Source organism: Pistacia vera, unplaced genomic scaffold (assembly GCF_008641045.1).
Source record: "Pistacia vera cultivar Batoury unplaced genomic scaffold, PisVer_v2 Contig265, whole genome shotgun sequence".
Taxonomy (NCBI): domain Eukaryota; kingdom Viridiplantae; phylum Streptophyta; class Magnoliopsida; order Sapindales; family Anacardiaceae; genus Pistacia; species Pistacia vera.
The window spans coordinates 456,122-481,709 of NW_022196074.1; the positions used below are offsets into that span (position 1 = coordinate 456,122).

At 35.1% G+C, this 25,588-nt stretch overlaps 1 protein-coding gene, 1 non-coding gene and 1 pseudogene across 2 annotated transcripts; 2 read left to right on the forward strand and 1 right to left on the reverse strand.

The window, feature by feature from the left end:
• Positions 1 to 2,890: 2,890 nt before the first annotated feature.
• On the reverse strand, positions 2,891 to 2,962 carry TRNAH-GUG. Its single transcript has one exon. It is a non-coding gene; the product is annotated as a tRNA-His (tRNA).
• Positions 2,963 to 10,572: 7,610 nt separating this feature from the next.
• LOC116132998 lies at positions 10,573 to 12,310 on the forward strand (annotated as a pseudogene).
• A 12,168-nt stretch (positions 12,311 to 24,478) lies between these two features.
• On the forward strand, positions 24,479 to 25,137 carry LOC116133146 (60S ribosomal protein L39). Its single transcript, XM_031418826.1, has 3 exons — positions 24,479 to 24,567; positions 24,703 to 24,806; positions 24,955 to 25,137. Exons 1-3 carry the CDS (start codon positions 24,565 to 24,567, stop codon positions 25,001 to 25,003), a joined length of 156 nt encoding a protein of 51 aa, XP_031274686.1. The 5' UTR covers positions 24,479 to 24,564; the 3' UTR covers positions 25,004 to 25,137.
• The last annotated feature ends 451 nt before the right edge of the window (positions 25,138 to 25,588 follow it).

Below are 25,588 nucleotides of genomic sequence, written 5' to 3' on the forward strand. Positions count from 1 at the left end.
GGGCATGATTTGATGAAAAGTTGGGTGAGGTTAAAGAATTAAATAAGAAATGTTTATAAAGTTTATTGGATAATAGCAAAATATTGTAAATATTGTTTGATGAATGTGAAAATAATGAGTTTTGGGTGATTATAAAATTGTAACTTGAGGGTAAAAATGTCATTTCAATATTTGACAAATTTTTATTAATAGAATTTAACGGGCTAGGTGTTGGGCTCACAATTTCGAAACTAGAGCTGGTCAAGGACCAATCCCAAGCTTGGGCCCATTTGGGACTGGTCACAAATGAGACCAGTCGTCCGTGAGCAATATTAGGACCTAGACCGTTCCCTAGGACTGGTCCTATGGGCCCAGGACCAGTCCTATGGGCTTGGATAATTTCTTCCCCCCCCCGATCTTTTTTTATATTTTAGGGGCAAAATAAATTTTTATAAGGGGTTTTTAGTATTTTTCAGGGGTAGATTAGTAAGTTTCTAAAAATTTAATTAATTTTAGAAAATAACAAATTAATAAATAGTTAATTTTAATTTTTAACATAAATGTAATATTCACATTTCACACATTGACGCTTCACAAATAAACAATTAAATAATTTTTTTTATTTAAATTATTCATCTTCATCGTCAACAATATTTACATCATTCAAATCTGTATTCCTAAAGAATTCGAGTAGTTGGGATCTTCAAGGTGTTATTGTAGTCTTCTTTCTGCATGAGTCTAATCTCGTAAACACGATATCACTTCAATCATCTCATCGGTTAAAGAACATCTTTTGTCTTCAACAATCCGACCACTCGTTGAAAATGTTGACTCGGATGCAATTGTAGAAACCGACACAGATAAAATGTCACGTGCCATTTGGGGTTCAATGGGGAATCGACTTTTATGTTGGTTCCACCATTGAAGAATATCCATGTCATGTTGCTCCTTCATCGTCATAAAGGATAGGTTCCCTTGTAGGTAGCGATTCAGCTTATTTGGTCCATGTATGTACGAGTTGGAGCTGCTACTTCAGCCACGTTCCACATACGTCCACTTGCTCGATCCTTGACGGAGGGCTGCATCAAGGTCCTGATCCTCTCTCCTGAACGTTCCACTTCCACTTCCATTGTACCTGTTCTCATATAAAGAAAAAAAGCTATCCAATTTTTGTTTAAAGTTAGTCAAATAAGACGTATAATCATATCCTAAATGCTAGCCTAACTCAGTAATTATATAGTTAACTATGCGTAATTTAAACCTAGGATCTAGAACAAGGCCTAATCCATATAAGAATGGAATATCTAACCAATATTTCTCATATTTTTCTTCCATCTTTAAAACAATTTCCCTTAAAACGTTATTATATCTATATTTAGCAAAATTTTTAGCAATTTGAAGTAAAATATCTAACACTAAATTAGTAGTCGGATAATAAATACCACTTAATGTATTAGTGGCATCATAAAAAATTTGAAGAAATGAATAAAAAAGTTCACAAACCGTCCAATCATCATAGCTAACAACTTCCTCTGGATAGTGCTTCCGGTTGACGAAATTTGTAATTTGTTTCGCGGTTGGCAAAGCTTTTTCCAACATCAAGTAGGTGGAGTTCCAACGGATAGGCATGTCCGTACATAACTTCAAAGGTTGAACCAGTGGGTCCTCTTGCTTACAATATTTGACGTAGTCTTGCCATCTTTTATTGCTACCACCGACGATAAATCTGATAGCCGCATGCACCCTCTCCATCTTCAAATGTATAGCATCTAAACATGCTTTAACTATCAAATTGATGATATGGCAAGCACATCTCTAGTGAAAAAATTTGCCTTCACCATGCGGATCCAATCTCTTTTCAAATAAAAAGATTATCGCGATGTTAGCAGCTGCATTATCAAGCGTTAGCGCTACAACTCTATCAGTTAATACATATTCTTGCAAAACTTTAAGAATTGTAAAATAAATAGTTCAGCACTATGTTTTTCATATAATGGTTTAAAACCCATCAATTTTTGTTGTAAACCCTAATTATGATCTAAGAAATGTACTGTGACAGTTAAAAAATCGGTTTTTGATCTACAAGCCCATATGTCCGATGTAAGTGCAATAGATATATTCCTAAAATTTTGAAATTCGTTTTTAAGTTTATTATTTATTTTGTTATAAAGTTTTAGTATATCTCTTCTACTTGTACTTCTACTAACAGGGGTATATGCTGGACAAAATGCAGTTTTAAACATGTGAATAAAATAAGGATTTTCAGATAAACAAATGGGAGAGTCTGTAACAACTATGAATCTTGATATTTCCTCTCGTGCAACATGTGCATTGTATTGCCATGTTGAGAGAGTTGAGGATTGTGGAATAAAACTAAGTTGAGTTTGAATTTGTCTACCTGATCCGTTTGAAGATGTATCTGGCAACTGCATTATTTAGGGGTGCTTCTTTTCCACGTGTCGTCGCATCGTCGAAGTCCCCTTCTCAGCACCAATAATGGTTCCACATAAATTACATATCCCACACGATTCTTCCCCCTCCCCATTTGTCTTTGGCCGTTTTGATTTGGTGAAATGTCACCATACATCGAACATGACCCTCTTTGACAGTCGAGGGGGTTGGGCCATGCCCGTGCCCGTTGACTCGTAGCTCGCATGTGTTTGGCTACACCTCGTCCCTACCGAATTTGGTTGTGGAATTGCAGCTGCTGCCTCTAGAGGAAATGGTGAAAATGGATTGAACCCTTCCATTTCTTCAGTGGATGGAACGTAAAACTCATTTGGGGATGATCCTCTGAATGCATCATTTCGGGAATCCATTATGAATTTATGATAAAATAATAAATAATTAAAATGAAAAGAAATTAAATAATAATATGAATAAGAGATGATATTGAAAAATAGAAAAAAATCTCCCCAAGTAGGATTCAAACCTACGACCAGGCAGTTCACAACTGACTGCTCTACCATTAAGCTATTGAGGAACAGCGGGAGATTCTATCTCATAGAGTTCAATTCTCGTTCTCAACCCATGACGCATATGAACTCGAAGTTTCCTTCATAACTCCCGGAACTTCTCAAGTCGATGGATCTTCTCAATTGGAAGATCCCTTACATGGATAATACACATTCCAGTTGACCGAGCCTAATTCAAATTCGTTTGTTCCAAAAGAAAGATATCCATGGGGTAGCTTACCCTATTTAGATATTCACAACCAAGATGAAGAAGTACTGGATTCTCTTTTGGATAGGTCCTGAAAGGAGAAGGAAGGTTGGAATGCCAACAGGCATCTATTATTGACTTCACTGGACCCAATAGTACCAATTTTGGGAACATCTAGTGCCAAAGTCACTGAACGGGTAAGTCGCCATCCCTAAAACGGACTATGTAATGTACTTTATCGGTTGGGTTATAGGCGGGCATTTTACCAGAGGTTTCTATTGTATCAATCGACTCTTGTGTGATTCTTATTAAAGCATATACTCGGTGATTACGCTCAAACTAACACACGATTATTGTGTATAGCTGAGGTGTCGATCCCACGAAGAATGCGAACTACAAGAGAAAATGTAAACTTTGATTCTGAACAGTAAGGTTGTAATGAGAAAAATCTGAGTTTTATCAATGAAATTGTAANAAAAAAAAAAAAAAAAAAAAAAAGATAAAAAAGAAGAACGCAAAAGAAAAGAAAAGTACCAATGAAAATAGCAGAAACCTGGGATGGCTTTTTAATTTCTCAAGCAATAAGAGGGTTTTTATTATTAACTCAATCGATTTTCAGAAAATATATTATATTACCTTCATTGGTAATAACTAAAAATCTCGTTGTCATACTATTATTTGAATTGCCCGAGTGGTCCCAAGATTTAAAGGATTGGAAAAAAGAAATCCATGTTAAATACACCTATAATGGTGTTCAATTATCCGAAACAGAATTTCTGGATAATAGGTTAATAGACGGTATTAAGATAAAAATCATATTTCCTTTTTACCTAAAACCCCGGCGCAGATTTAAGTTAATGCAAATGTTCAGCAACAACTGAAATAAAAAGAAAATTGTTCGCCACATAAATTAGTCAATAGTAATAAAATAATTGTTGATAATTCTGCCTTACAATTGATCATACAGTTTCAAATCATAATTTAAAAAGGAATGATCAACAACAATTACAATTCTAAGAAATTCAACAAAATAATTAACACAATTGTTCCCAATGATTCAATTGAAAACAATATTTATTATTAAATTTAACCAACAACTACAATTATATAAAAATGGTTCCTCACATAAATGACTCAAAAACAACAAAAACACTGTTCAAAATTATTCACCACATAGATAAAACAAAACCTGCCCTTAATAATAAATAATCAAACAGGACCTCTAACAATACAACAGTAGACTAATTCCAACCAACCTACCTGTCCATAGTTTTATTACTTTATTTCAAAGCCACTCTCCGAGGAGCACATTATTGTGCCAAAAACCTCTTCAATTCATCTAGCTACAATTCCTGAAATTGTTACGTAAATAATTGAAGTGCTCCTTGGACAAATTTCCAGCTTCTTTATGGCTAAATTCATTTCGTTCATTTTGTTATTTTTGAATCATACGATATTTTTTATTCATTTTTAAGTATTGTACCAACCTCTAATATAAGTTATTTGTAGGAATTCTAACATGAATTTCACTCGATTCTAACAATTAATTACAAGATCTGCATATTGATTATAGAATACTAAACTTAAAGATTAAATATTAGAAAAACCTGATTCTGTTATGGTTTCTGAATTTCTTGAATTCGCTCCAGAATCTCGACTTCCAAATGGGATTCAGTTTATAATCGCATTTTAAAAAGATGACCTAGCCAATTTATATTAATTTATTGGGTCTTTTCATTAAAGGTCCAATAAACTTTAAAACCTATTACAGGCTCAAACCCACACTTGTCATCAACCTAGATTATATAAAATAAAGTGTATCAGACAAATTCTGGAATGATCATACAAACCCATTATGATATCTCATTGGATTATGTGTTTATCCAGTTTTATCAAACTAAATCATAATTACTGTTAGGATTTTCTAACATTAGACTTACATATTAATTAATATTCCTAGTTGACTAACTTAAGCTTTTAAGGTTATGTCAAGTGGTAACTTAACATGAGTTATTATTTGGATATGATAAAAGTGTCGGACTGCCCCCTTAAGCTTTTAGCCGGCGTTGGGTTTACAAAAGTTTTTGTATGTAAAAATATTTTTTTCATATTTTTTTAATTATTTCTAACTTTGGCCTTTATTTCCTAAACTCAATCATCTATTCCCATTAAATGCAATTTTTTTTTTTTTTCTAAATAAACTTCTATACTTTGATTTCCCTGATTCGTTAAATATGTTTAGCCCCTTCAAACTTTTTTTCCCGATTTTGCAATTGCATAATAATAAGGGTAAGGATAAACTTTAAACTATGATGAAAGTAATACTAAGAAAAAGTATAATATAAAACCAAATCCTAAAATATTATTGATATTTTATAAAATATAAGAAAATTAAAGATAAATCCGAAAAAGGTAACATATAGATAAATGCATCTCATAATATTGATTTGGTCAGTCTTTGATCCACTATAGAGTAAACTTTTTTTTTTTTTTTTTTGGTGACCTGGTGTATTTAGGCCATTTGCATGTACCTTGATTAGTCCCTTATAGGGTCTCGAAGTTAATAACCAGGTAAACCCTTCAGTGACCACCCCTATTAACTACTGATTTCTTCAAGATCTCTTGAATAATATACCCAAAAGTTTTTATCGTCCCATCCGCCCACGCAGGGTGGCTAGAGTAAACTTATGTTAGCATTGACTTTTGATCTTAGATGACCTCAACATATTGGTCCATATGATTCCAAGGCCAAGAGAATTACGGCCCAACTGTCATCAAAAAGGCTCTCTAATAATCCTACCAAAAAGGCCCATATTATAACACAAGCCCAACTCATTGCTTACGCTGAAATGACTGTACTATATAAAACTGACCTCACCGTCTCGAACTAGGGTTTTTATTTTTCGCCATCAGCAGCAGCTTCAGCTTCGTCAACCTCGGGTCTCCCGGAAGCTCCACAAGGGAAAATGGGTAAAACCGTTTTAGTTCTTTAGTATGTAGTTTTTTGCCATCCTAAGCTCTAGTTTTTTATTATATATAATTATATATAATATTATATTTTTCACAAATGAAGTTGTTTGACTTGAGTTTTTATGTGGTAGCCGTCACACAAGACGTTCATCATCAAAGAAAGCTGGCGAAGAAGATGAGACAGAACAGGCCCATCCCTCACTGTGATCCGTATGTCGTCACAACAACACTATCAGTATTATTATTTCTCAGCATTTTTTCATTTTTTTTTTTCTTTTTTGAGTTTTGTGAGTTGAAAGCATTTTAATTGATGCGTTTGTTTGTTTTGTTTTGGAGTTGACAGCATTTTAGTTGAATGGGTTGTGTTTTGTTTGTTTTTGTTGCAGTGTATAATGCGAAGCGTAGGGCACTGGCGCCGTACCAAACTAGGGGTTCTAAATGATGATTTATTTTAAGCATTTGATTTTGTTAAGTCTTATTAGTTTTAATTGCAGACTGAGTTTGTTTTATTTTTTGGAGCTACTGAGAGATTAATCTTTTGAGATTTATTGTATTTTTTTTTTTTCGAGTTTGGCTTTTGACCTTAACTAATCTACTGTCTCATGTGAGATGTTCAAGTTGCTTTTTCTAATGCCCTCTCTTAATCATTTGTTATCGGAATGTGTTCAATGTTTATTTCTTTTCTCTTATGTGATGGGTGTGGTTGATTTATTACTCAAAGTAAGGTAGTTTTTTAATGGATTTTATGGTTTTGAATTGATGCATGTCTTCCTCTGGTAACCATCATCTTTGTTGCATAGGAATTGTGGTATTTTTTCCCTGGAGTAATGTGCTACTCTTACTCCACCCTTTTACTCATTTCCTCTCTTACCTCACTCATTGGTAGGTGGGGTATCAAGAGAGAGAGAGGGAGTAAAAAGGGAGATTAACATATGAGTAGAAAATGAGTAAAAGGGTTGTAGATTAGCATTACTACATTTTTCTGCATAAGAACCGAACCTGTTATGGGTCAGAAGTTATTAGCGTGAGTATAATTAAAGGAGAGTTACGCTGATTGTACTTGAGTGGCCACAGTGCATTAGAATCCGGCATAAGGTTTGTTTTTTTATATATATTATCTATGGTTGACTAGGTTATTCATGAAAAACAATTGAAGTTTGTTCATGAGGATCACGGAGACTGAACATGTAGAAGATAATTTGTGAAGTTTGGTCGAAGAGTTTAATGTAATTTTAGTTGCTATGTGAAGATGAAAAATTCATTCTTGAGAGGAGTCTGTTTATTTGGGGTTGTAGATGTAAGACAGTGTCCTTATCACCAGAATTCTGCATATCTTCAATTAGTGATATAAAGGGAGCTGTGAAATCTATCCAGATAGATGTAAGGTAGTCATTTTCTTGTTGAATTGTTTATGCCTAACTTTTGCAGGGAAGGAAGGGAGATATTGATTAACAATGGAATACAACAGGTGTTTGAAAAACCATTTTGATTTCATGTTTAAGCATATTCATCTAAGCACATATGACGTTTGTAAGTTGTAACTATTGAGTTTTGACTGGAAATCCTGAAGTAAACTAGTCTTCTCCCCATGTTTGTGTATTGAGTATTGACTTGGAAATTCCTGAAATAAAACTAGATCTTCTCCCCATGGTTTGTGTATGTTATGTAAGTGTATTTTGATCGAATCGGTTTTGGGCAATTATACTAAGACCTAACCCATGGCTACTGGTGATATCCTTTTTGTGTTCCAATATCACCATATCATAACAATATTACGCTTAGAGATACATGCTTGCTTGCATTACTTACTCTTTTGTTTAAATTTTACTTTGTTGAGATTTAGATTAGATAATGATAGACTGTAAATGCACTTATGGCTCGTTATGTTTTCACTTGAATGGAACACTTCCTTATACCTTGTTTATGTTCTAACTACCAATCTCGTCTGTCATATTTGTATGTATGGGCTCATGTCTGGTCTATGGGATTAATGCTCCGGCCGATCAAAGCAGATCATTGTCTGGTTTATAATGTGTCGGTCAATCAAGGTGCATCATGTGTGGTTTACACAGATTAATGTGTGTTAACTGATTGTTTGACCTATCATGGATGGTGAGTTGATGTAATGAACGATTGTCCAATTTAAAAAGGCATATCAGGTCAGCTTATTTTCGAAGAGCATATTATAAACTTACAAACCATTGAGTTTGTTCATGAGGATCAAGGAGGCATATTTATTATTTATTAATTGAAATGCTCTCTCATAATATTTATTATCGATTACATGTAGAAAAATTGCAGTTTTATGTTATTAGATTTGTTATTTTATAGATCACTTTGTTATATATTATTATGTTATAAATTTTTCATGTTATATAATATTTATTAAATTATTAATTAAATGTATATACTTATATATTAATTATTGAAGACATTTGAAAAAAAAAATCCAACACATTATATATATAAAAAATAAAAACATCATAATATTTGTTATTGATTCCATTGACCAAAAATTCATTCCAGATTAAACCAAAATCATATAAAATGAAAAAATACAAATATGATATTATGCAACTTGTACTAAGGACCTTAAGTCAAAAGAATTGCATTTTTACACTAAGCCACAAAAATCCTTGATAAATTTAACACCATATAAATATATAATATATATATCATGTTTTCGAACATAAGCCACAGGATGTTCGTGAATGGATGGATTACTCGACGCAGTATGTTCGTAAACATAATCAACGAACAACTCATGTTTGAACTCGTATCGACACATTATCGAACGAACATCGAACTGTTCGCAAACAATTTGTTATCAAGTTGAATCGATCTATGATCGAACGAACATCAAACTTTTAGAATAACTTGGTTCGTTTGCAACCCTACTTGTACATTCCACGGGTCAGTTTTCCCTACGAAGGGTTGAATGAATTGGTGATCTTACGTCTTTAGCATTTTCAATTTGGACATCCGCACCATTTAACTCTAATAAAAGATGTATACATGGCAACTTTGGTAAGAATTCAAGTTTCATCAATGTTAAATACATTATAACTTAGGTTAAGTAGACATTTAATTATATGATTCAATTCTATATGGTAGTTTCCGATACAACGATGAGAGTTTAATGGCTAAAATTTTGCCCACTCAAATCCAAATTTACAAAAGGAGGCCAAGGAGAAGCCTAGTTCCAACCATTTTAAGCAAAATCCGGAGACAATTCTGGCTGCCCAAGTATAATATTGCTGTCCAAATAACAAATCTCAGTCTTCTCTTTGGGTGTAAACTTGCAAAATTTAAGTGAAGTCAATATTGGAAATATGAATTGTTTTTATACTTCATATTAATTTCCTCCAATACTTTAATAATAATCATAATAATTGCCACTCTCTATAATCTTAATTATTTCATCATCCAAATGATGTTATATGTACATAAACATCTTTAATTTGCTTATTTTGTGCATAACGTGGTAGAATGTGAACCACCCCCTGAATGGCCGGATGGAAAGATAAGAACTCTTAATGTACATCGTTAATTTTAGGTTTCTAGAGATTGTGGTCGTGCAATAAGGGTGACTGCTGGCGGGTTTTCCTAATGACAATATCACTCACTAGTAGATTGGGTAGTTTCAGTGAGATGGGATATTCTAGCGAAGCACATATGGCTGTTGTTACTATTGACTGGAAACTCCTGAAATAAAGATAGATCTTCTCCCCCCATGGTTTGTGTATAGTATGTAATGTCACTTGATCGAGTGCAGTTTTTTAACTGAGAACATATCCCTGGCTACCACTCGACATCCTTTTTATGCACCAGTTTATCACCATCTCACTTTCAGTATGAAGCTTCCATAGCAAAGGGGTCTGATTTCATTAAGTTAAATTATTATAAGATAAGTTAATTAGACTATAAGTACAGAATTGGAATATCTTTTTAGTATATGATATAGTTTTGATATTGCGGGGGGAGAGTTTAACGACAAATTTTTGACAGAAATGATTCAACACACTAACCAAATTTGAACAGAGAAGATCCGATCCAAATATTGAGCCTATTTCAAAATTTGAAGCAAAATCCGGAAGACATTTTTGGAAGCAAAACCAACCATCTCCCGAATTCACCACTCTTTTCCCTCTAATTTTCCTACAAAAAAAATCAGCTATAAAACTAATCAGAATTGAAGGAAGGTTACTGTCCTCACTGGTAATATTGGTTTCAATAAACAATATCTCGTTCTTCCTCTTTCTCTCTTTTTCTATAAAATAGGGTATGGTGAAGAGGAGGCCTTATTAGAATAACTTGAATAAATTAGATAGTTGAAGAAAAAGAATCAATAAAGGGCGGTTTTGTGATCTGATCAAAGCTTCTTCTTTTCTTCATTAATTAGCAATTTTTTTATTTATTTTCCTTCCCTCTCCTCTTTTTTGTAATAAACTTGCATTCAGCATGGCCGATATATCATTAGAAGAAATTAAGAAAGAAATGTTTATCTGTAAGTAAACTTTGATTACCCTTTGTTGCTTAATTTTTTTGTTCATGAGTTGTGTTTGATCACTGTTTTTTTTTTTGTGTTTGTGCAGGAGAAAGTTTCCTATGGAAGAAGTTTTTGGCGCAGCTAAAATGTACAGAAAAAGGGTTACACAAAAGAGGAGAAAAAAGGCTTCAAATATTTTGGTATGAATAAGCTTGAGGAAAAAGGAGAGTAAATTTCTCAAGTTTTTTAGGTTTTAGTGGAATCCTTTACTCATGGGTTATGGAAGCTGCTGCTAATCATGGCCATGTTTTAGCCAATGGAGGTGGCAAGCCGCCGGATTGGCCTGACTCATTGGTATTGTTTCTTTGTTGATTATCAACTCTACTATTAGTTTTATATTGAAGAAAACATGCTGGTAATGCTGCAGCTGCTTTGATGGCTGGTCTTGCCCCTAAAACTAAGTAATTCTGCTTTAACTTCGCATTTTTGTGAGCCAGAAATATTTCCTGACCTTGCAAACGTCCTGCTTTGAGAATAACGTATAACTTTTTGTATTGCAGGTGTTGAGATGGAAAGGAGAGACAAAGTCCGAGATTTTGGTACCAGGAGATATAATTAGTATCAAGTTGGGAGATATTGTACCGGCTGATGCTCGTCTTTTGGAGGGAGATCCACTGAAGATTGATCAGGCTGCCCTCACTGGTGAGTCCCTCCCGTTTACAGGATCCCTGGTGATAGGTTTTCTCCGTTCAACTGCAAGCAAGGTTAAATTGATGGCTGTTGTAATTGCTACTAACTGGTGTCCATTCCAACCTTCTTGGCAAGCTGCTCACCTTGTCGATAACACTAACGAATGTTGCCACTGGCCACTTCCAAAAGGTAAAGCTGGCCTTCATTTGTGACTTTTTCTCATTACTGATGATAAAAATTCTCACATATGAATTGAGTGTTAACTCATTGTTTTTGTTCATTTGATTTCCCATTGTTGACAGCACTTGTTAACTTCTGTATTCTGCTCGATTGCAGTGGGTTGTTCTTGAGATCCTCGTTGAGGTATCCATCCAGCGCCGGAGTTCCAGAGATGGTATTGGACAAGCTATTGGTACTTCGTTTTGGAGGTATCCCAATTGCCATGCCAACAGTATTGTCAGTGACAATGGCTATTGGATCAATAGGTGCACAGCAGGTGCTATCACAAGAGATGACTGCCTTGAAGAATGGCTGGAATGATGTTCTCTCGCAGTGACAAGACGGGAACTCTCACCCTCACCAGGGCTTACAGTAGATCAAAGCTCCATTATTGAGTTGTGTCTGAAGCCAATGCCATGGATAAAAAAAAAAAAAAATTTGACGTCCTTATAATAATGGTGTGTATATCTACAATTTTCAGTGTTTGTAAAAGGACCCCGCAAAGATGGCCTTGTTGGTTAATGAGCAAGTGGCTTCAGGACTGAAATCAGCATGCTATTGATGCTTCAATTGTTTGAATGTTGAGTGCACTCCCCAGAGGTATATACCACTATCCATCTCATACATTGGTTGTGTGTAGATTTCTCAACTCAGTGAATAAGTTATTGTTTTCGTATTGTAGGCGAGATGCTGGAATCACTGAGTGTCATTTCTTACCTTCAATCCAGCTGGACACGCTCACTGCAATCACCTAACATTACAACCATGGGACTGTTAACGAAGCAGCAGGGTGCTCCTTAACAATTCATTGATTCTGTTACTCCGTGTGTGGACTTTGAAAAAGTGCTCATAGTTATTCATTGCCAATTTTGCTGAACGCGTGTCTGCGTTCTTCCTTGGGAGTTGCCAGACACGGTGAATTTTCCTTCCTAATATGGCAGTACTGTTCATGATGATTCTACACTGACTTATGAATTCCTAACTTTGAATTGGGCCATATGCTCTCTCTTTGCAACAGGTCCAGAGAATACCAAGGAAAGTCCTGGAGTCCATGTGGAGTTTTGTCGGTCTCGGTTATGCTGCTCTTTGACCCCCAAGGCATGACAGTGCCAGAGACTATCCCCGTCTCTTGACCGGGTGCCCCCCCCCCCCTCAATGTTAAGAGGACACCGGTGATCACCTCGCTATTTGCAAAGAAACGCGGTCTTCGACTTGGGATTGGCCAAATATGTACCCCGTCATCCGTCTGTCTCTGGTCGAGCAGGATTAAGTCACATTTCTGTTCCATACCCTTTCATAGTTGATAGCATTGAGATAGCTGAGGATTTGCTGGAGTCTTCCCCGTTGTAATGTTTCATTTTCATCAACTAACACACGATTCATATCTCTTTGGAGTGCTTTAATTTATAAGACACACAAGTATGAGATTGTTCAATAAGCTACAAAGGAAACACATTTGGGTATGACAGGAATGGTGTCGATGAGCCCCAGCTTCTGAAGAAGCAGACATCGGGCCTTGAGATCCGCGGAGTGCGACCGATGCTGCATGAGTTGCCTCAGACATTGTGTTAACTGAGCCCGGTTGAGTGTGATCATCAGTGGTGTATTTGACAAGCAGAGCCATTTTCCCAAAGATCGAGCACTACACATAATGCATTTCATTCCATCCGAGTTGTGTTGGGATTCTTGCTCGCGCTCCATCTGGAAGTTTCGACTTCCCTCCATTCATGGTTTATGATTATTGCCGGTACTCAGATGGTACCATCCTTACACCTCGCAAGGATAGAGTGAGCAGCCATCTCTCCATGCCTGACCATGGAAGCTCACGGAAGATCTTTGCCACTGGGTAGTCGTCCTCGGACCTACTAGGCTCTTTTGGACTGTGCAATCTTCTTCTGGCTTGTCCATGACACCAACTCTTCTCTGTAATAACTAAGTCAAAGGTCAAAACATAGGTTTGCTCCCACAGGTTTTTGTGAGTTCGACGACTGTAGGGTCGGCTAGTCTCCAGTTTTGGAACCCAGATTCAAAAGTGAAGCTAATATAAGCTTAAAAATTGCGAAAAACTTTGGAGTGAAACCGACTTGACAAACGATCAGCTTGCATCAGCTTCTGATCTCCAAGTGAGCGATCATCAGTTCAAGCACTTATCTTTGTAACAAGGTCACGGAGCTGGTCCTTCCTGGAGCGCCCTGGTTTCATGCTTATTACTTACTGCTTCCTTGTAGCCAATTGGTAGGGTAAATTTCATGTAAAAATTTCACTTGCACAAGACAATGCTTGAATCAATATTAGTTTCTAACTTATTGGTGCTTGTTCTATACACAGCTTGCCACTCTTATCGCGACTGAGATATAGGCAAGCTGGGGCTTTGCAAGAGTTGACGGCGTTTATGGGGATGGCGTGGAGTCATCTGGCTGTTCAGCATTGTCACATCTGCCCTCTTGACCCATCAATGTCCTCATTCGCTATGGCATTGGAGGGCAGGCCCTGGGATAACCATGCTCCAGAACAAGGTTTTTTTTACACTAAACCACCTTCGAGAAAATATCTTCAATAAAACAAACGCATCAATCTAACACTTTCTTTTTGATTATGAAAACATTTTATATATTTTACTACCCGATTTTTTTGTGCAATCTAGACTGCTTTCACAAACCAAGAAAGACTTTGGCAAGGGATAAAGGGAGGCACAATGGGCAATGGCGCACACGCACCAGCACGGTCTCCCGACGCGGTGACTGTGAAGGTAAAGGTAAAGAGAGGCACACCTGTTTTGAATGACTTGCTGATCATGGCCAAGAGGCGTGCTGAAGTTGGCAGAGGTAATCCGGTATATATATATATTATATAAGTCATTCTCCAATGGCATAATCACCTTTAAAAACGTCAGATTAATCATAAATTCTTGATGTTACAGTTTGAGAGGCTCCACACCCTCAAAGGGCACGTTGATCATAGTGTGATTGAACGGTGTCGTTGGATATTCGACCATCGCACTAGCACTAGAACAGTGAGAAGTAGCTAACGAAGATCATTGAAACGTATGGACCAAGAAATGTCGAGAAATCACCGGAAAGAACCAGTTGAAAATGTGCGAAAGTGTAAAGTAGTTGATGAAGAATCACGATGGAATAGGATTGAGTCATTGCATCCTTTTCTGTTCTTTCTTTGTATGTACTTGTTTTTTTTTTTTCTGTTTGGAGATTATATTTTATTTTATTTTAAAACAAAAATTTATTTAATATTATTTTAATTAGGAAAACATTTAGAGGATGAGATTCATTTGTTTGCTGGTTGTTTAGAACACATGAAATGGAGAAAATAAAAATCCAAGTAATGCCTTTAATGTGAATTACCAAAGGCCTCAGGACTCTAATATTCTATTATTAAATTAATTTGTTTTACCACTTTTTTATTTCTTGAATTTTTTTTTTTTTCTTTTTTTGGGTTAAATGTTGTGTCGAAAATCAGCTTACCGTATTTTAACTAATTCTCAGAAATATATAAGTTGGTCGGACAGCACTCAGTAAACCAAAAAAAGAACAAAATTAATACAACCCTAAAATTTATTATGAGTGAAGTCCAAGATGTTTCTCCGTCATTTCTTCATAGATCCAAATTACTCAAAAAAAGATTAAAAAAAACAAAAATTGAACTCATCGTTAACATCCTTAAAATACAATTTATTTTCGTTTACAACAAAGATTTTTTTAATTTATGAAAAAACCTAATAGTATAAAATTCGTCGACAATTGGGCAATTTTTTTTATTATTAATACTTAAAAGTTACTAACACTAATATATTTTATTCTAAACTCTTGCAAGACCAAAACTGAGATCATATTTCTACGGGGACCACTGCTCGAAGCCACGTTGGCTCCTTGAAACTATTCACTTGCCGGTTCTGTCCCCGCCCACTGAACCAACATAAAAAACCGCCACCGCCACTGATACCCAACAAAACTCTTCGTTTAATCAAAACCCCAAACACTCTGAATCTGTTCGAGTTTGTGTTTCAAATGGCGTCGTGAACAACTATGAATAGAGGCGAACGACTTCAACTATAAACGAAATGACGAGGTTTTTGCTTCTCTTAAAATACTCTCCAAGGCCTCCGCTCTCTCGCTGCTGGAAAGCGCCAAATTATATGTCGTTTTTTCTCTATAATATGCGCGTTGTGTTTGTTTTTAATTTTTATTTAGACCCATCCTTAATTTTCCTTTTCCTCACTCATTTTTGGGTTGAGGGTGTTATTTAGGATTAAGAACAAAAAAAAAAAAAAAGGAACCTATTTTTTGCCCTAAGCCATCATTTTTCTAGAGAAATCATGTGATATTGATTAAGGATAAGCTTTGAGTTTGTCATGTAAAATTTTTATTTCTATTGAATTAGATGCTCGATTTACAAAGCTGGGTCGAGAACAACCCCATCTTCATTTTCTTCATTTTAAGGTACTATAAATAGATATAAAAGAAAAACTATTTTCTGCACCACTACTATCATTTGTGGAGACATTTTTAGGTGTGTTTTGGGAGTGAATTAGCAGTGATAAGATAATAGACTGTAATTCTGAAATGTTAAAACTTGTAACAACATGAATTATAGCAAGAAATATCAAATAGGCTTTGGAACATTACATATTTGATGTTTGTGTTTTGATTTAGGTGGTATTTTGTGAAATAAGTTCTTTATGTTCTGTTTGTGCTTGATGTGTAAACACAAAATTTCATTCTTGCACGTTAATGTTATTTGTTGGTGGCAGAGTTTGAGCTAACTCATATAAAGGTCGTCTCACGAGAAGGCAATCCTAGACGCCAGTTGTGACAGGCGATCTCTAAGAACATCGAGGATTGCGCCGGATTCTAAGGGTTTAATCTGATTCATTTTTGGCTCATTCTGATAAGTAAAAATTCAAAGTCTTTTAGTCTAGAGGAGTCCTCTTTTCCTGATGTGAGTGGTCCATAGTTTCAAAAGATGCTTATGCTGATATGAGTGAGTCGTGTTCTGATAGATACACTTATCGATGCCATTTTGAGAGTTGTTGCTGATAGACACCGATGGTGGTTTAAATTGACAGAGAAAGCTGATAGAGTTTTGGATATTGAAAAGAACCACGAGTGGCTGTTTTGTGTTTAAACCAGATGTGATGCGAGAACTTGATGTGAAAATTGTGATTTGGGTTTTCCTTAGTTAACGTAAGATTTCGCTGGGTCTAGCTGTGCTTGTAAAGATGATTTCATGAAAGCATTGACGCTTGTTCTTCTGATCTAATAAGGGTTGATGGTTCAACGAGAAGAGTGAACATGGGAGTCTGTTTGTTGTGGGATCATGTGACTTTGAGGCCAAACAATATTGCAGGACTTATCCTGGAAAGATCCTGATAGTGAAATTTTTTCCTTCTAATGACATGAGAGTGATTATCTTCTGGGATAAGTATGGGACCGTTGGTTTTGGAAACTTTAATCCTATGCAAGAGAGGAGAAGATGGGATTTATTTGTACCTCGCACTCATACTGGTCCTTATGTCAGTGAATTGTAGTTTCAACAATCTTTGGCCTTGTCTAGGTACTTTTGTCTGAAACATTTAGAAGTCTCATAATATTCTTTGCAGTTTCCAGTTTGTTTATCATTTCTCTTATGTCTTCACTGTGTCACTTGGACTAAGCAACGGAATTTTAAAATGCGGTAGGATGTTTTTAAACCAAGTCAGCCTGTCCCGGCTAAACCATCAGCTTTTAGTCTTTTTGTATGTTTGGTGGGATTAGTGTTGTTGTATGATTTGTAGGTTGGTATTTCTTCCGTGCTATTCTTATATATTTAATGGTGTCTTGTCCTCCTTATTGGAGGATTTACTGATCTAAGTGGTTTGATTTAATTTCAGGATTTTACCATTCTGTCTATGATGTTTCATCCGATTGATGGATGTTAAATGGGGTATTTGATTTCGTTCTCGCCATTGATACTCCATATATTCTCTTTCCTTCCGATTCAAGACCCGCCAAGCAAAGCCAGGTGAGACTACCTTATTGTTTTTGATATGTACTACGGGTTGTCTCTCTAAGGTGGGCTGATGTACTATCTAGGATGAGCAACACGCAACATTGCTATAGTTCCGCCTCAATGGGACTGTCTCTGCCTTTGGGATTTGAGACGTAGGCATACTCATCAACCCGACCTTTGAAAGATATGTAAGTCATAAAAGGCTTGTCGATGCTGGCATAACTTCTCACCCTCTGGGAACTCCCTTCGCAACAACAAGGTTGTGTTATTTTGTTAAGTGTCACACATTTAGCTTGTTTCCGCCGTTTAGATTAATGCTATTTCATTAAGCACGAAAGTATCTAGTTTTTTTTTCGTGTAGTGATGATGATACGTTGTAATCTGAGTGAGTCAACTTTGAGGACGCTTAACTTCCATGATACCATAATCATCAGACACTAGCAATATGGTTATCAACGTCTTCAGGTCTTCTCTTGCCTGAAGTGCTAAACAGGGTTCCCCCCCCCCCCCCCCCCCCCCCAATCCCCCCCTTTTTCATTTCAAATTTCTGGTTCTTTATTTTTATTGAACCAATCCACACAGCTTTTGGTGAAAACATTTTTCTGATCCTGATTGTTCTTAATTTTCCCGATCTACTGACTCATGCGACTTGTGTTTCCATTTGTGACTATGTTGACAAATAAAATGCAATTTTTGCAATACCAAAATGGCATCATGGCCAGACCCCGTATAAATCTCTAATCCCTTGAAATTGAAATCCATTTCTAACAGGCTATCATTCCGGGCATTTCTTGCTTATTTCCATGAAATGAACAGTAGAGGATGCGATGGACAAAGTTGGGGTTGTAACCATATTTCTGCTCTGCCTTGAATGTTTTTTTATATAATTGAATTGAGTTCACATATTTTAAAACAAATCTTGCTTGCTTCTTTATGTTGGAGCAGAGCGCATGTGGCTTGGACGATTCATATGTCTCATCGCCAACAATGAGAATAGGAGTCGATGTAATTTCTCCAGCTCTAAGGAATAACAATCAACACGTTTTAGAGAGTGCCCACATATTTCTGCAATTCCTTATAGATTTCTGGCACCACCCTTATGAAGTTGGGATGCTGGCAGGCGCCCACAATGAGACAGGTTTAATGTGGTGGACTCAGCAGAATCTGGCAGAAAGCAATAATATTGTTTCTAATGACACGGCAAATTTTTTTGTACCCATTGAGAAGACCTCATGGTTGTCAGGATTTACTTTTAGTTGTCAACTGGATTATCCTTACGGTTTTTGAACTGCTCTATGAGGTCAAAGCATATTACTAGTTTAGTGACTTTCATATATCTGTAAATTTACAGTAAAGATCGAGTTAATTTTTGATGTAGCATTAACTCGCATCCCATGTTATCATCAAGGTATTGTTTACCACTTTACAACCCTACATTTTTCACAATAAAAAGGAATTGATTTTTTATGTCTTTCTCTTGTTGTGAGAGCAGAGCATTCGGGTTGATATTATCTTGGCTTCACACCGCAAGTTAAAAAAAACAAAACAAATATACATTTATTTCTATCCTCTAGCTGAACAAAAGATAGTTTTCAAGAATCTGTAAAATATTATTGAACACTATACCCTTGTTTGTTTCACGACTATATTTGACATCCAGAGCATTCTTTGTTTCTTTATTTTATTTGTATTAAAAAACAAATATGGGTGTTTTGTTTTAGTTATTATGTCATTATGTTTAAAATCAAGTCCACATCAAATAGATTTTTTCTTTTGAAAGTAAAAAAAGAAAATTAGGTGGGATTTGTTTCTTATTATCCTGTTCTAACATTTTTTTAACTTTATCAACAAAAACAATTATATTTTACAAATAAAACTTTATACCTTAAACAAAACACGCGCACCCACCTAAGCCATGTCCACGCCGCCAACAACCATTCGGCTAGCCACTTCAGCCGCTATTCGTCGGAACGATGCACAACCCGGCCTAGCCATTAACAACCAGATGCTAATTGTTTAAGATTCGGGTCATTTGATTATGGCCATAGTTTGGTTTTCAACAACGCCGACTAGATCCAGCCAACTAGATTCAACGTCGATCAGTTCATTGCGATTGAACTTACTATCGCGATAGTGTAGTCACGGTCGATAATTTTTTTTGCTGGTATTGTATATACGCTATTCAAGTGTTTCAACACCAAATAATACGGAAATTAATCGTCAACTGGGCAACAACAAAGCTTGTTTTGTTCGCCATGATCAACATTTATTTTTGTATAGACCCTGAACTTGTCAAGCACATCACTACCAACATTTATCATAAAAACTAAATACGATATAACAGCACAACAACAAACAATCTACAACAACGCAAAATGTTATAGCAGCATAAATACCAAAACGTTTGATTATCACGAACACAGAAACACCCACATACCACACACACACAAATTAGTGAAGTAATCATTTTATTATGTAATGTTATACTCCTTTTGTTTTTTTTTTTTTTTAAAATCCTTTCAAGGGTGTACACGACTTTTAATAAAAAAAATTCTTCTCTCTCCCACCCAACTTTTTCCTCTTATTTTGCAGGTGAAAAAAATTTTCTCGCTGCACACATTGAATTATTTAAATAATTTACATTTGTTTTATTCTGCTCATCTTCGTCTCTTTTCTTTTACTCTGTTCCATTTCTTTTATTCTGTCGTCCCTCACTCATTTCCATTTCTGTTCCATTTCCATCTCTTTTGTCGGTGATAGAAAATGTGGAAGAGAGGAGATAGGGAAGAGATAGCGAAAAAGAGAGAGAAGATGGAAGCAGAGACGCAGAGTAGAGAAAGAAGAAGTGGGCGATGGAAAATATGGAATAGAGGAGAAGAGGGGAAAAGATAAGATAAAGAGAGAGAGAGGAGATGTGGGCCATGACGAAAAGTGGAGAAGGGAGATAGACAAGATAAGTAGAGACATTTAATTTGAAAAAAAAAAACTACACCCTTAAAACGACTTTAAAAAAAAAAAAACTGAGGGAGTAATTAATTATGTGATCATACTATAATGTAATGTTATAATGAATTAAGTAATCATTCTATAAAATTTTAATCGTTTAATTAAATATTGTACTAATGTTTATAAAAAAATGTTATAATTAATTCAGTAATCATTCAACTAATAATGTATTAATATTTATCAATTTATTTTATATAATTAATTAATTATCAAGTTATTACATATATACTTATAAATTGATAATTGAAGTAAATAACTAAATATTATATTATTATTCAATCAAATATACTTTTCTATTAAAAAATAATTCTTTTGATAACATTAAAATACTTTTAATTGGTTTTAATTTCAATTATACACTTAATTAATCAAAACTTTAATATTAATATATTAGAATATATTAAAGTTTTTTATGTGGTGTAGTTTATATGTAATAAGTATAATTGTATATTTATTTAATTACGTTATTGTAAAAAATTAACTTTTTCTATTTTAATTTTTTGATATGTAAAATCACAATGGACCCCCCATTCTTCACATATATTTTATTTCAGCCCAGGTTCCAAAACAGGGTACCCACTGCAAGTTTCAAGCCGGGTACCTGTTGCAGGTTCTTTTTTCCAGCTTCCGGTTCCGGTTCCTCCACATGTAGGAACCGGAACCTGTACCGCATAAAGTCGGTTCCAAAAAAATAGAACCGAAACTTACTCGCATAGTGTCAGTTCCAGGTAGATTCCAGTTTCAATTCCGATTCTACCTGCTACCCGTGCTCACCCCTAAGTATAAGGGTCTACTTGAGAGCTTTTTTCCACTAGCTTTTAGGTGTTTTTAATTGGATTGGTTTTAAGGTGTTCTAAAACTATTATTTGTCAGTTTTTTATGTACTATTTTTTACTGGCTCAAAAACCCTTCAGAATCAGTGTAGTGTATTTTTTAGGGGTTTATAAAACACCCTAAATCGGGGTATTTAGGTTGGTTTTAAAATTTTATTCCACAAATACCCTATCCATTACAAAACTATCCTAATTATATCCATAAAAAATTTTAACCATATTATACACGTCTCCAACCATATTAAATATAAAATAATTTTAAGCAATCATCAAATTTTTTTTTTTTTTTAAATCTTATTTCTAGATGCTTTCTTGGAGAAATGGAGCTACAATTTTTCAATCATTCTAGATGCTGCAAAGAATGACGAACAATAATAATAAGACTTTATCACATTTGAAGTTATAAAATACTAATAAGTAAAAAACAAATAAAGAACTCTTATCTTGTAATTGAAAAAATAAAACTCCAAAGAATTAGTTGAAGTTGGGTATTTTTATGGGCATATATATAAATTTATCATTTTAAAAAATTGTCAGAATCGTTAGAAAATAAACTCCCAAGTATAGGTTGGATGTTTTAAAAACCACTACTAAAAACCTCTCAAAACCACTAAAATCCCATAACCGTTACCATGAAACTCCCAAATGAACCCTAAAGAAACTATTAATATTGTAATTTTGGTCTAATAGGTCTTGATCATTTGTATTGGGGTAAGGTTACTCGCTACTAATGCTTCAATCTTTGGTCTTATGGATCTTGGTCATCATATTGATCTAATGGTACACTAAAGTTAGAACACAACTAATGATTTGATCTAAGTCAAATGAGTATCATTTGTATTAGAGCAAGATTACCAATCAGTGACGCTTCGATCTTTANTTGTAACCAAGGAGTTTCTTCTCCTTGGCATAAGCAATTTTTGCTCGAATCGTTTCAACTCCGTCAAAATTGATCCAAGTTGCTCCACTGGTGAATACATAATTCTGAATGAGTGCCCTGATTATCTTGTACCCTATAGAAACATCAATGGTGACAGAAGGCCCTGAAGCAGGTGCGCCGATAGCTTTGTCATTTGGGTTTGCTAGCGACCATGCATAGCCATGGTAAGGCACACCCAGAACCAGTTTGTTAGCTGGAAATCCTTTGCTTAACCAGTTGTTTATACAGAAATCAGTACTAATATTACTTGCAGGGTTGTATAAAGCAGCATGGTGCCCGTAACGTTATCCCTGGACGGCAGAAGATAGTCATATGCAACCACATGTGCCCAGTCCAAGTTCCTTTTCATCGATTCAATAGAATAACTCACAGTTTCATGAATTGGAATGTACCGAACACCCGCTGTCAGTATTAATTTTGGCTCACTAGAGTTTCATGCATCAGAAGTAATTGTAGCTCTCCACTCATCTAAAAGCCTTCCCATATTATTCAAGTCTGTACCATTAGGCCACAGCTAGAACAAATCAATCCCTTGAAATCCATAATGTCTGGCGGTTTTCATTGAAGATTCAATAAAAGACTTCCTATGAGAAGAATCACTAACCATTGAAGATAGAACTGAATAGTTCACTTTGTTGCCCAATATGGATTGACCTGTTGCATTTTGTCCATTCCAGACTGATAGAAGAGTTGTAACTGATGGACTTTTGCCTCTGATGANTAAATAAACTTCTATACTTTGATTTCCCTCATTCGTTTAACATGTTTAGCCCCTTCAAACTTTTTTTCCCGATTCTGCAATTGCATAATAATAAGGGTAAGGATAAACTTTAAACTATGATGGAAGTAACACAAAGAAAAAGTATAATATAAAACCAAATCCTAAAATATTAATGATATTTTATAAAATATAAGAAAATTAAAGATAAATCCGAAAAAGGTGACATATAGATAAACGCATCTCATAAAGTCTATAGTAACTCATCTAGCTACAATAGCTGACATTGTCACATCATTAATTGAGCTGCTCTGTCCGCAAATTTCTGCCTTTTGTTTATCTTCATGTTCATTTCCATCTTTTTGTTTCCAACTTTGAATCTCGATATCTTTCAACTCATTTTTTAGCATTGTGAAAACCTCAAGCATGGATGGTCTATCATTTGGGTTTTCTTGGACACATAACAAAGTTATTTGCAAGCATCTTATGAGTTTACAAGAGGAAATTGCATCATCTAGCGATAGATCCATAAACTCCATGCCTTTACTATCTTTCTACAACTCATATGCCTGAAGATGATAAAATATAAGTACTTTTGATACCTTATCTTGTTAGTGATTAGTCACTAACTTTGGACTATTTCTTATTAAGAGGCCAACGACTAGCAACTGGCCTTTAATCCATAATTTAAAAACTTCAACACGTTCACATTAGAGATGACTACAGATACCAAATACTAAAGGTTATAAGAGAAACTTACATAATCTAGGCCTAGTTAGTAAATACGCGTTTTATACGCGAATTATATGGTCAGTCGTATAATTTGCGTATAAAACACGTATTTACGTATTTTATAAAGGACTGCTGAATTATTCGTGAATTATTGGAGTATCCGTATAATTCGCGAATAATTCAATTTTTGAAAAAAAAAAGAAAAAAAAATTGAAACGACGTCGTTTTAGTGGGGAAGAAGAAGTCAGTGGTAAGGCATAAGAGAAGAGATTGGAAAAGGGGGGGAATAATAAAATAACCCTCTCAAAGACATCCACTTTCCCGCCCATTCCCCCATACCTGACACCTTTACATTTTAAACTCAAAACACATTTCATATTTTAAATTATTTCCATGCTATTTAATAAATTAGATTGAATTAATGAAATTAAAATAATAATTTATTGTGAAAAAAAAAAACTGTCATATATTATAGGTATAAAATAATAGTTAGACTATTGTAACACTAATCTTTTATATAGATTTGTGAGACAAAATTTTAGTTTTTGATTTAAATAATTTAATGGATTAATGGGAAGTTAAAATTGGTTGCATTTAATATCAAANGCCAAGAGAATTACGGCCCAAATGCTCATCATAAAAGGCCTCTAATAATCCTACCAAAAAGGCCCATATTATAACACAAGCCCAACTCATTGCTTACCGCTGAAATGACTGTACTATATAAACTGACCTAACCGTCTCGAACTAGGGTTTTATTCGCCAGCAGCAGCAGCAGCTTTAGGTTCGTCAACCTCTGGTCTCCGAAGCTCCGCAAGGAAAAATGGTAAAACCCCATCTTGTTTCAGGTCTTTTGGTCACTGTGTCGAGCTTATTTTTGGCTCCTAAGCTCTAGTTTTTTTTTTTTATATATATATGTCACAAAAATGTAAGTGTTTGACTTGAGTTTTTATGTGTGTAGCCGTCACACAAGACGTTCATCATCAAGAAGAAGCTGGCGAAGAAGATGAGACAGAACAGGCCCATCCCTCACTGGATCCGTATGCGCACAGACAACACTATCAGGTATTATTATTTCTCAGCATTTTCATTTTTTTTTTCTTTTTTGAGTTTTTGTGAGTTGAAAGCATTTTAATTGATGCGATTGTTTTGTTTTGTTTTGGAGTTGACAGCATTTTAGTTGATGGGTTTGTTTTGTTTGTTTTTGTTGCAGGTATAATGCGAAGCGTAGGCACTGGCGCCGTACCAAACTAGGGTTCTAAGATGGATGAGTTAGTTTAAGCATTTGATTTTGTTAAGTCTTATTAGTTTAATTGCAAGACTGAGTTTTGTTTTAATTTTTGGAGCTACTGAGAGATTAATCTTTTGAGATTTATTGTATGTTTTATTTTTTCGAGTTATGGCTTTGACCTTAACTAATCTATCTGTCTCAATGTGAGATGTTCAAGTTGCTTTTCTAATGCCTCTCTTAATCATTTTGTTATCGGAATGTGTTCAATGTTATTTTCTTTTCTCTTATGTGATGGGGTGTGGTTGAGTTTACTCAAAGTAAGGTAGTTTTTTAATGGGATTTTATGGTTTTGATGGATGCATGTCTTCTCTGGTAACATCATCTTTGCATAGGAATTGTGGTATTTTTCTGGAGTAATGCTACTCTTACTCACCCTTTTACTCATTTTCTCTTACTCACTCATGTGGTAGGTGGGTATAAGAAGAGAGAGAAGGGAGTAAAAAGGGAGATTAACATGAGTGAGTAAGAGAAAATGAGTAAAAGGGTGAGTAAGATTAGCATTACTCATTTTTCTGCATAAGAAACCGAACCTAGTTATGGTCAGAAGTTATTAGCG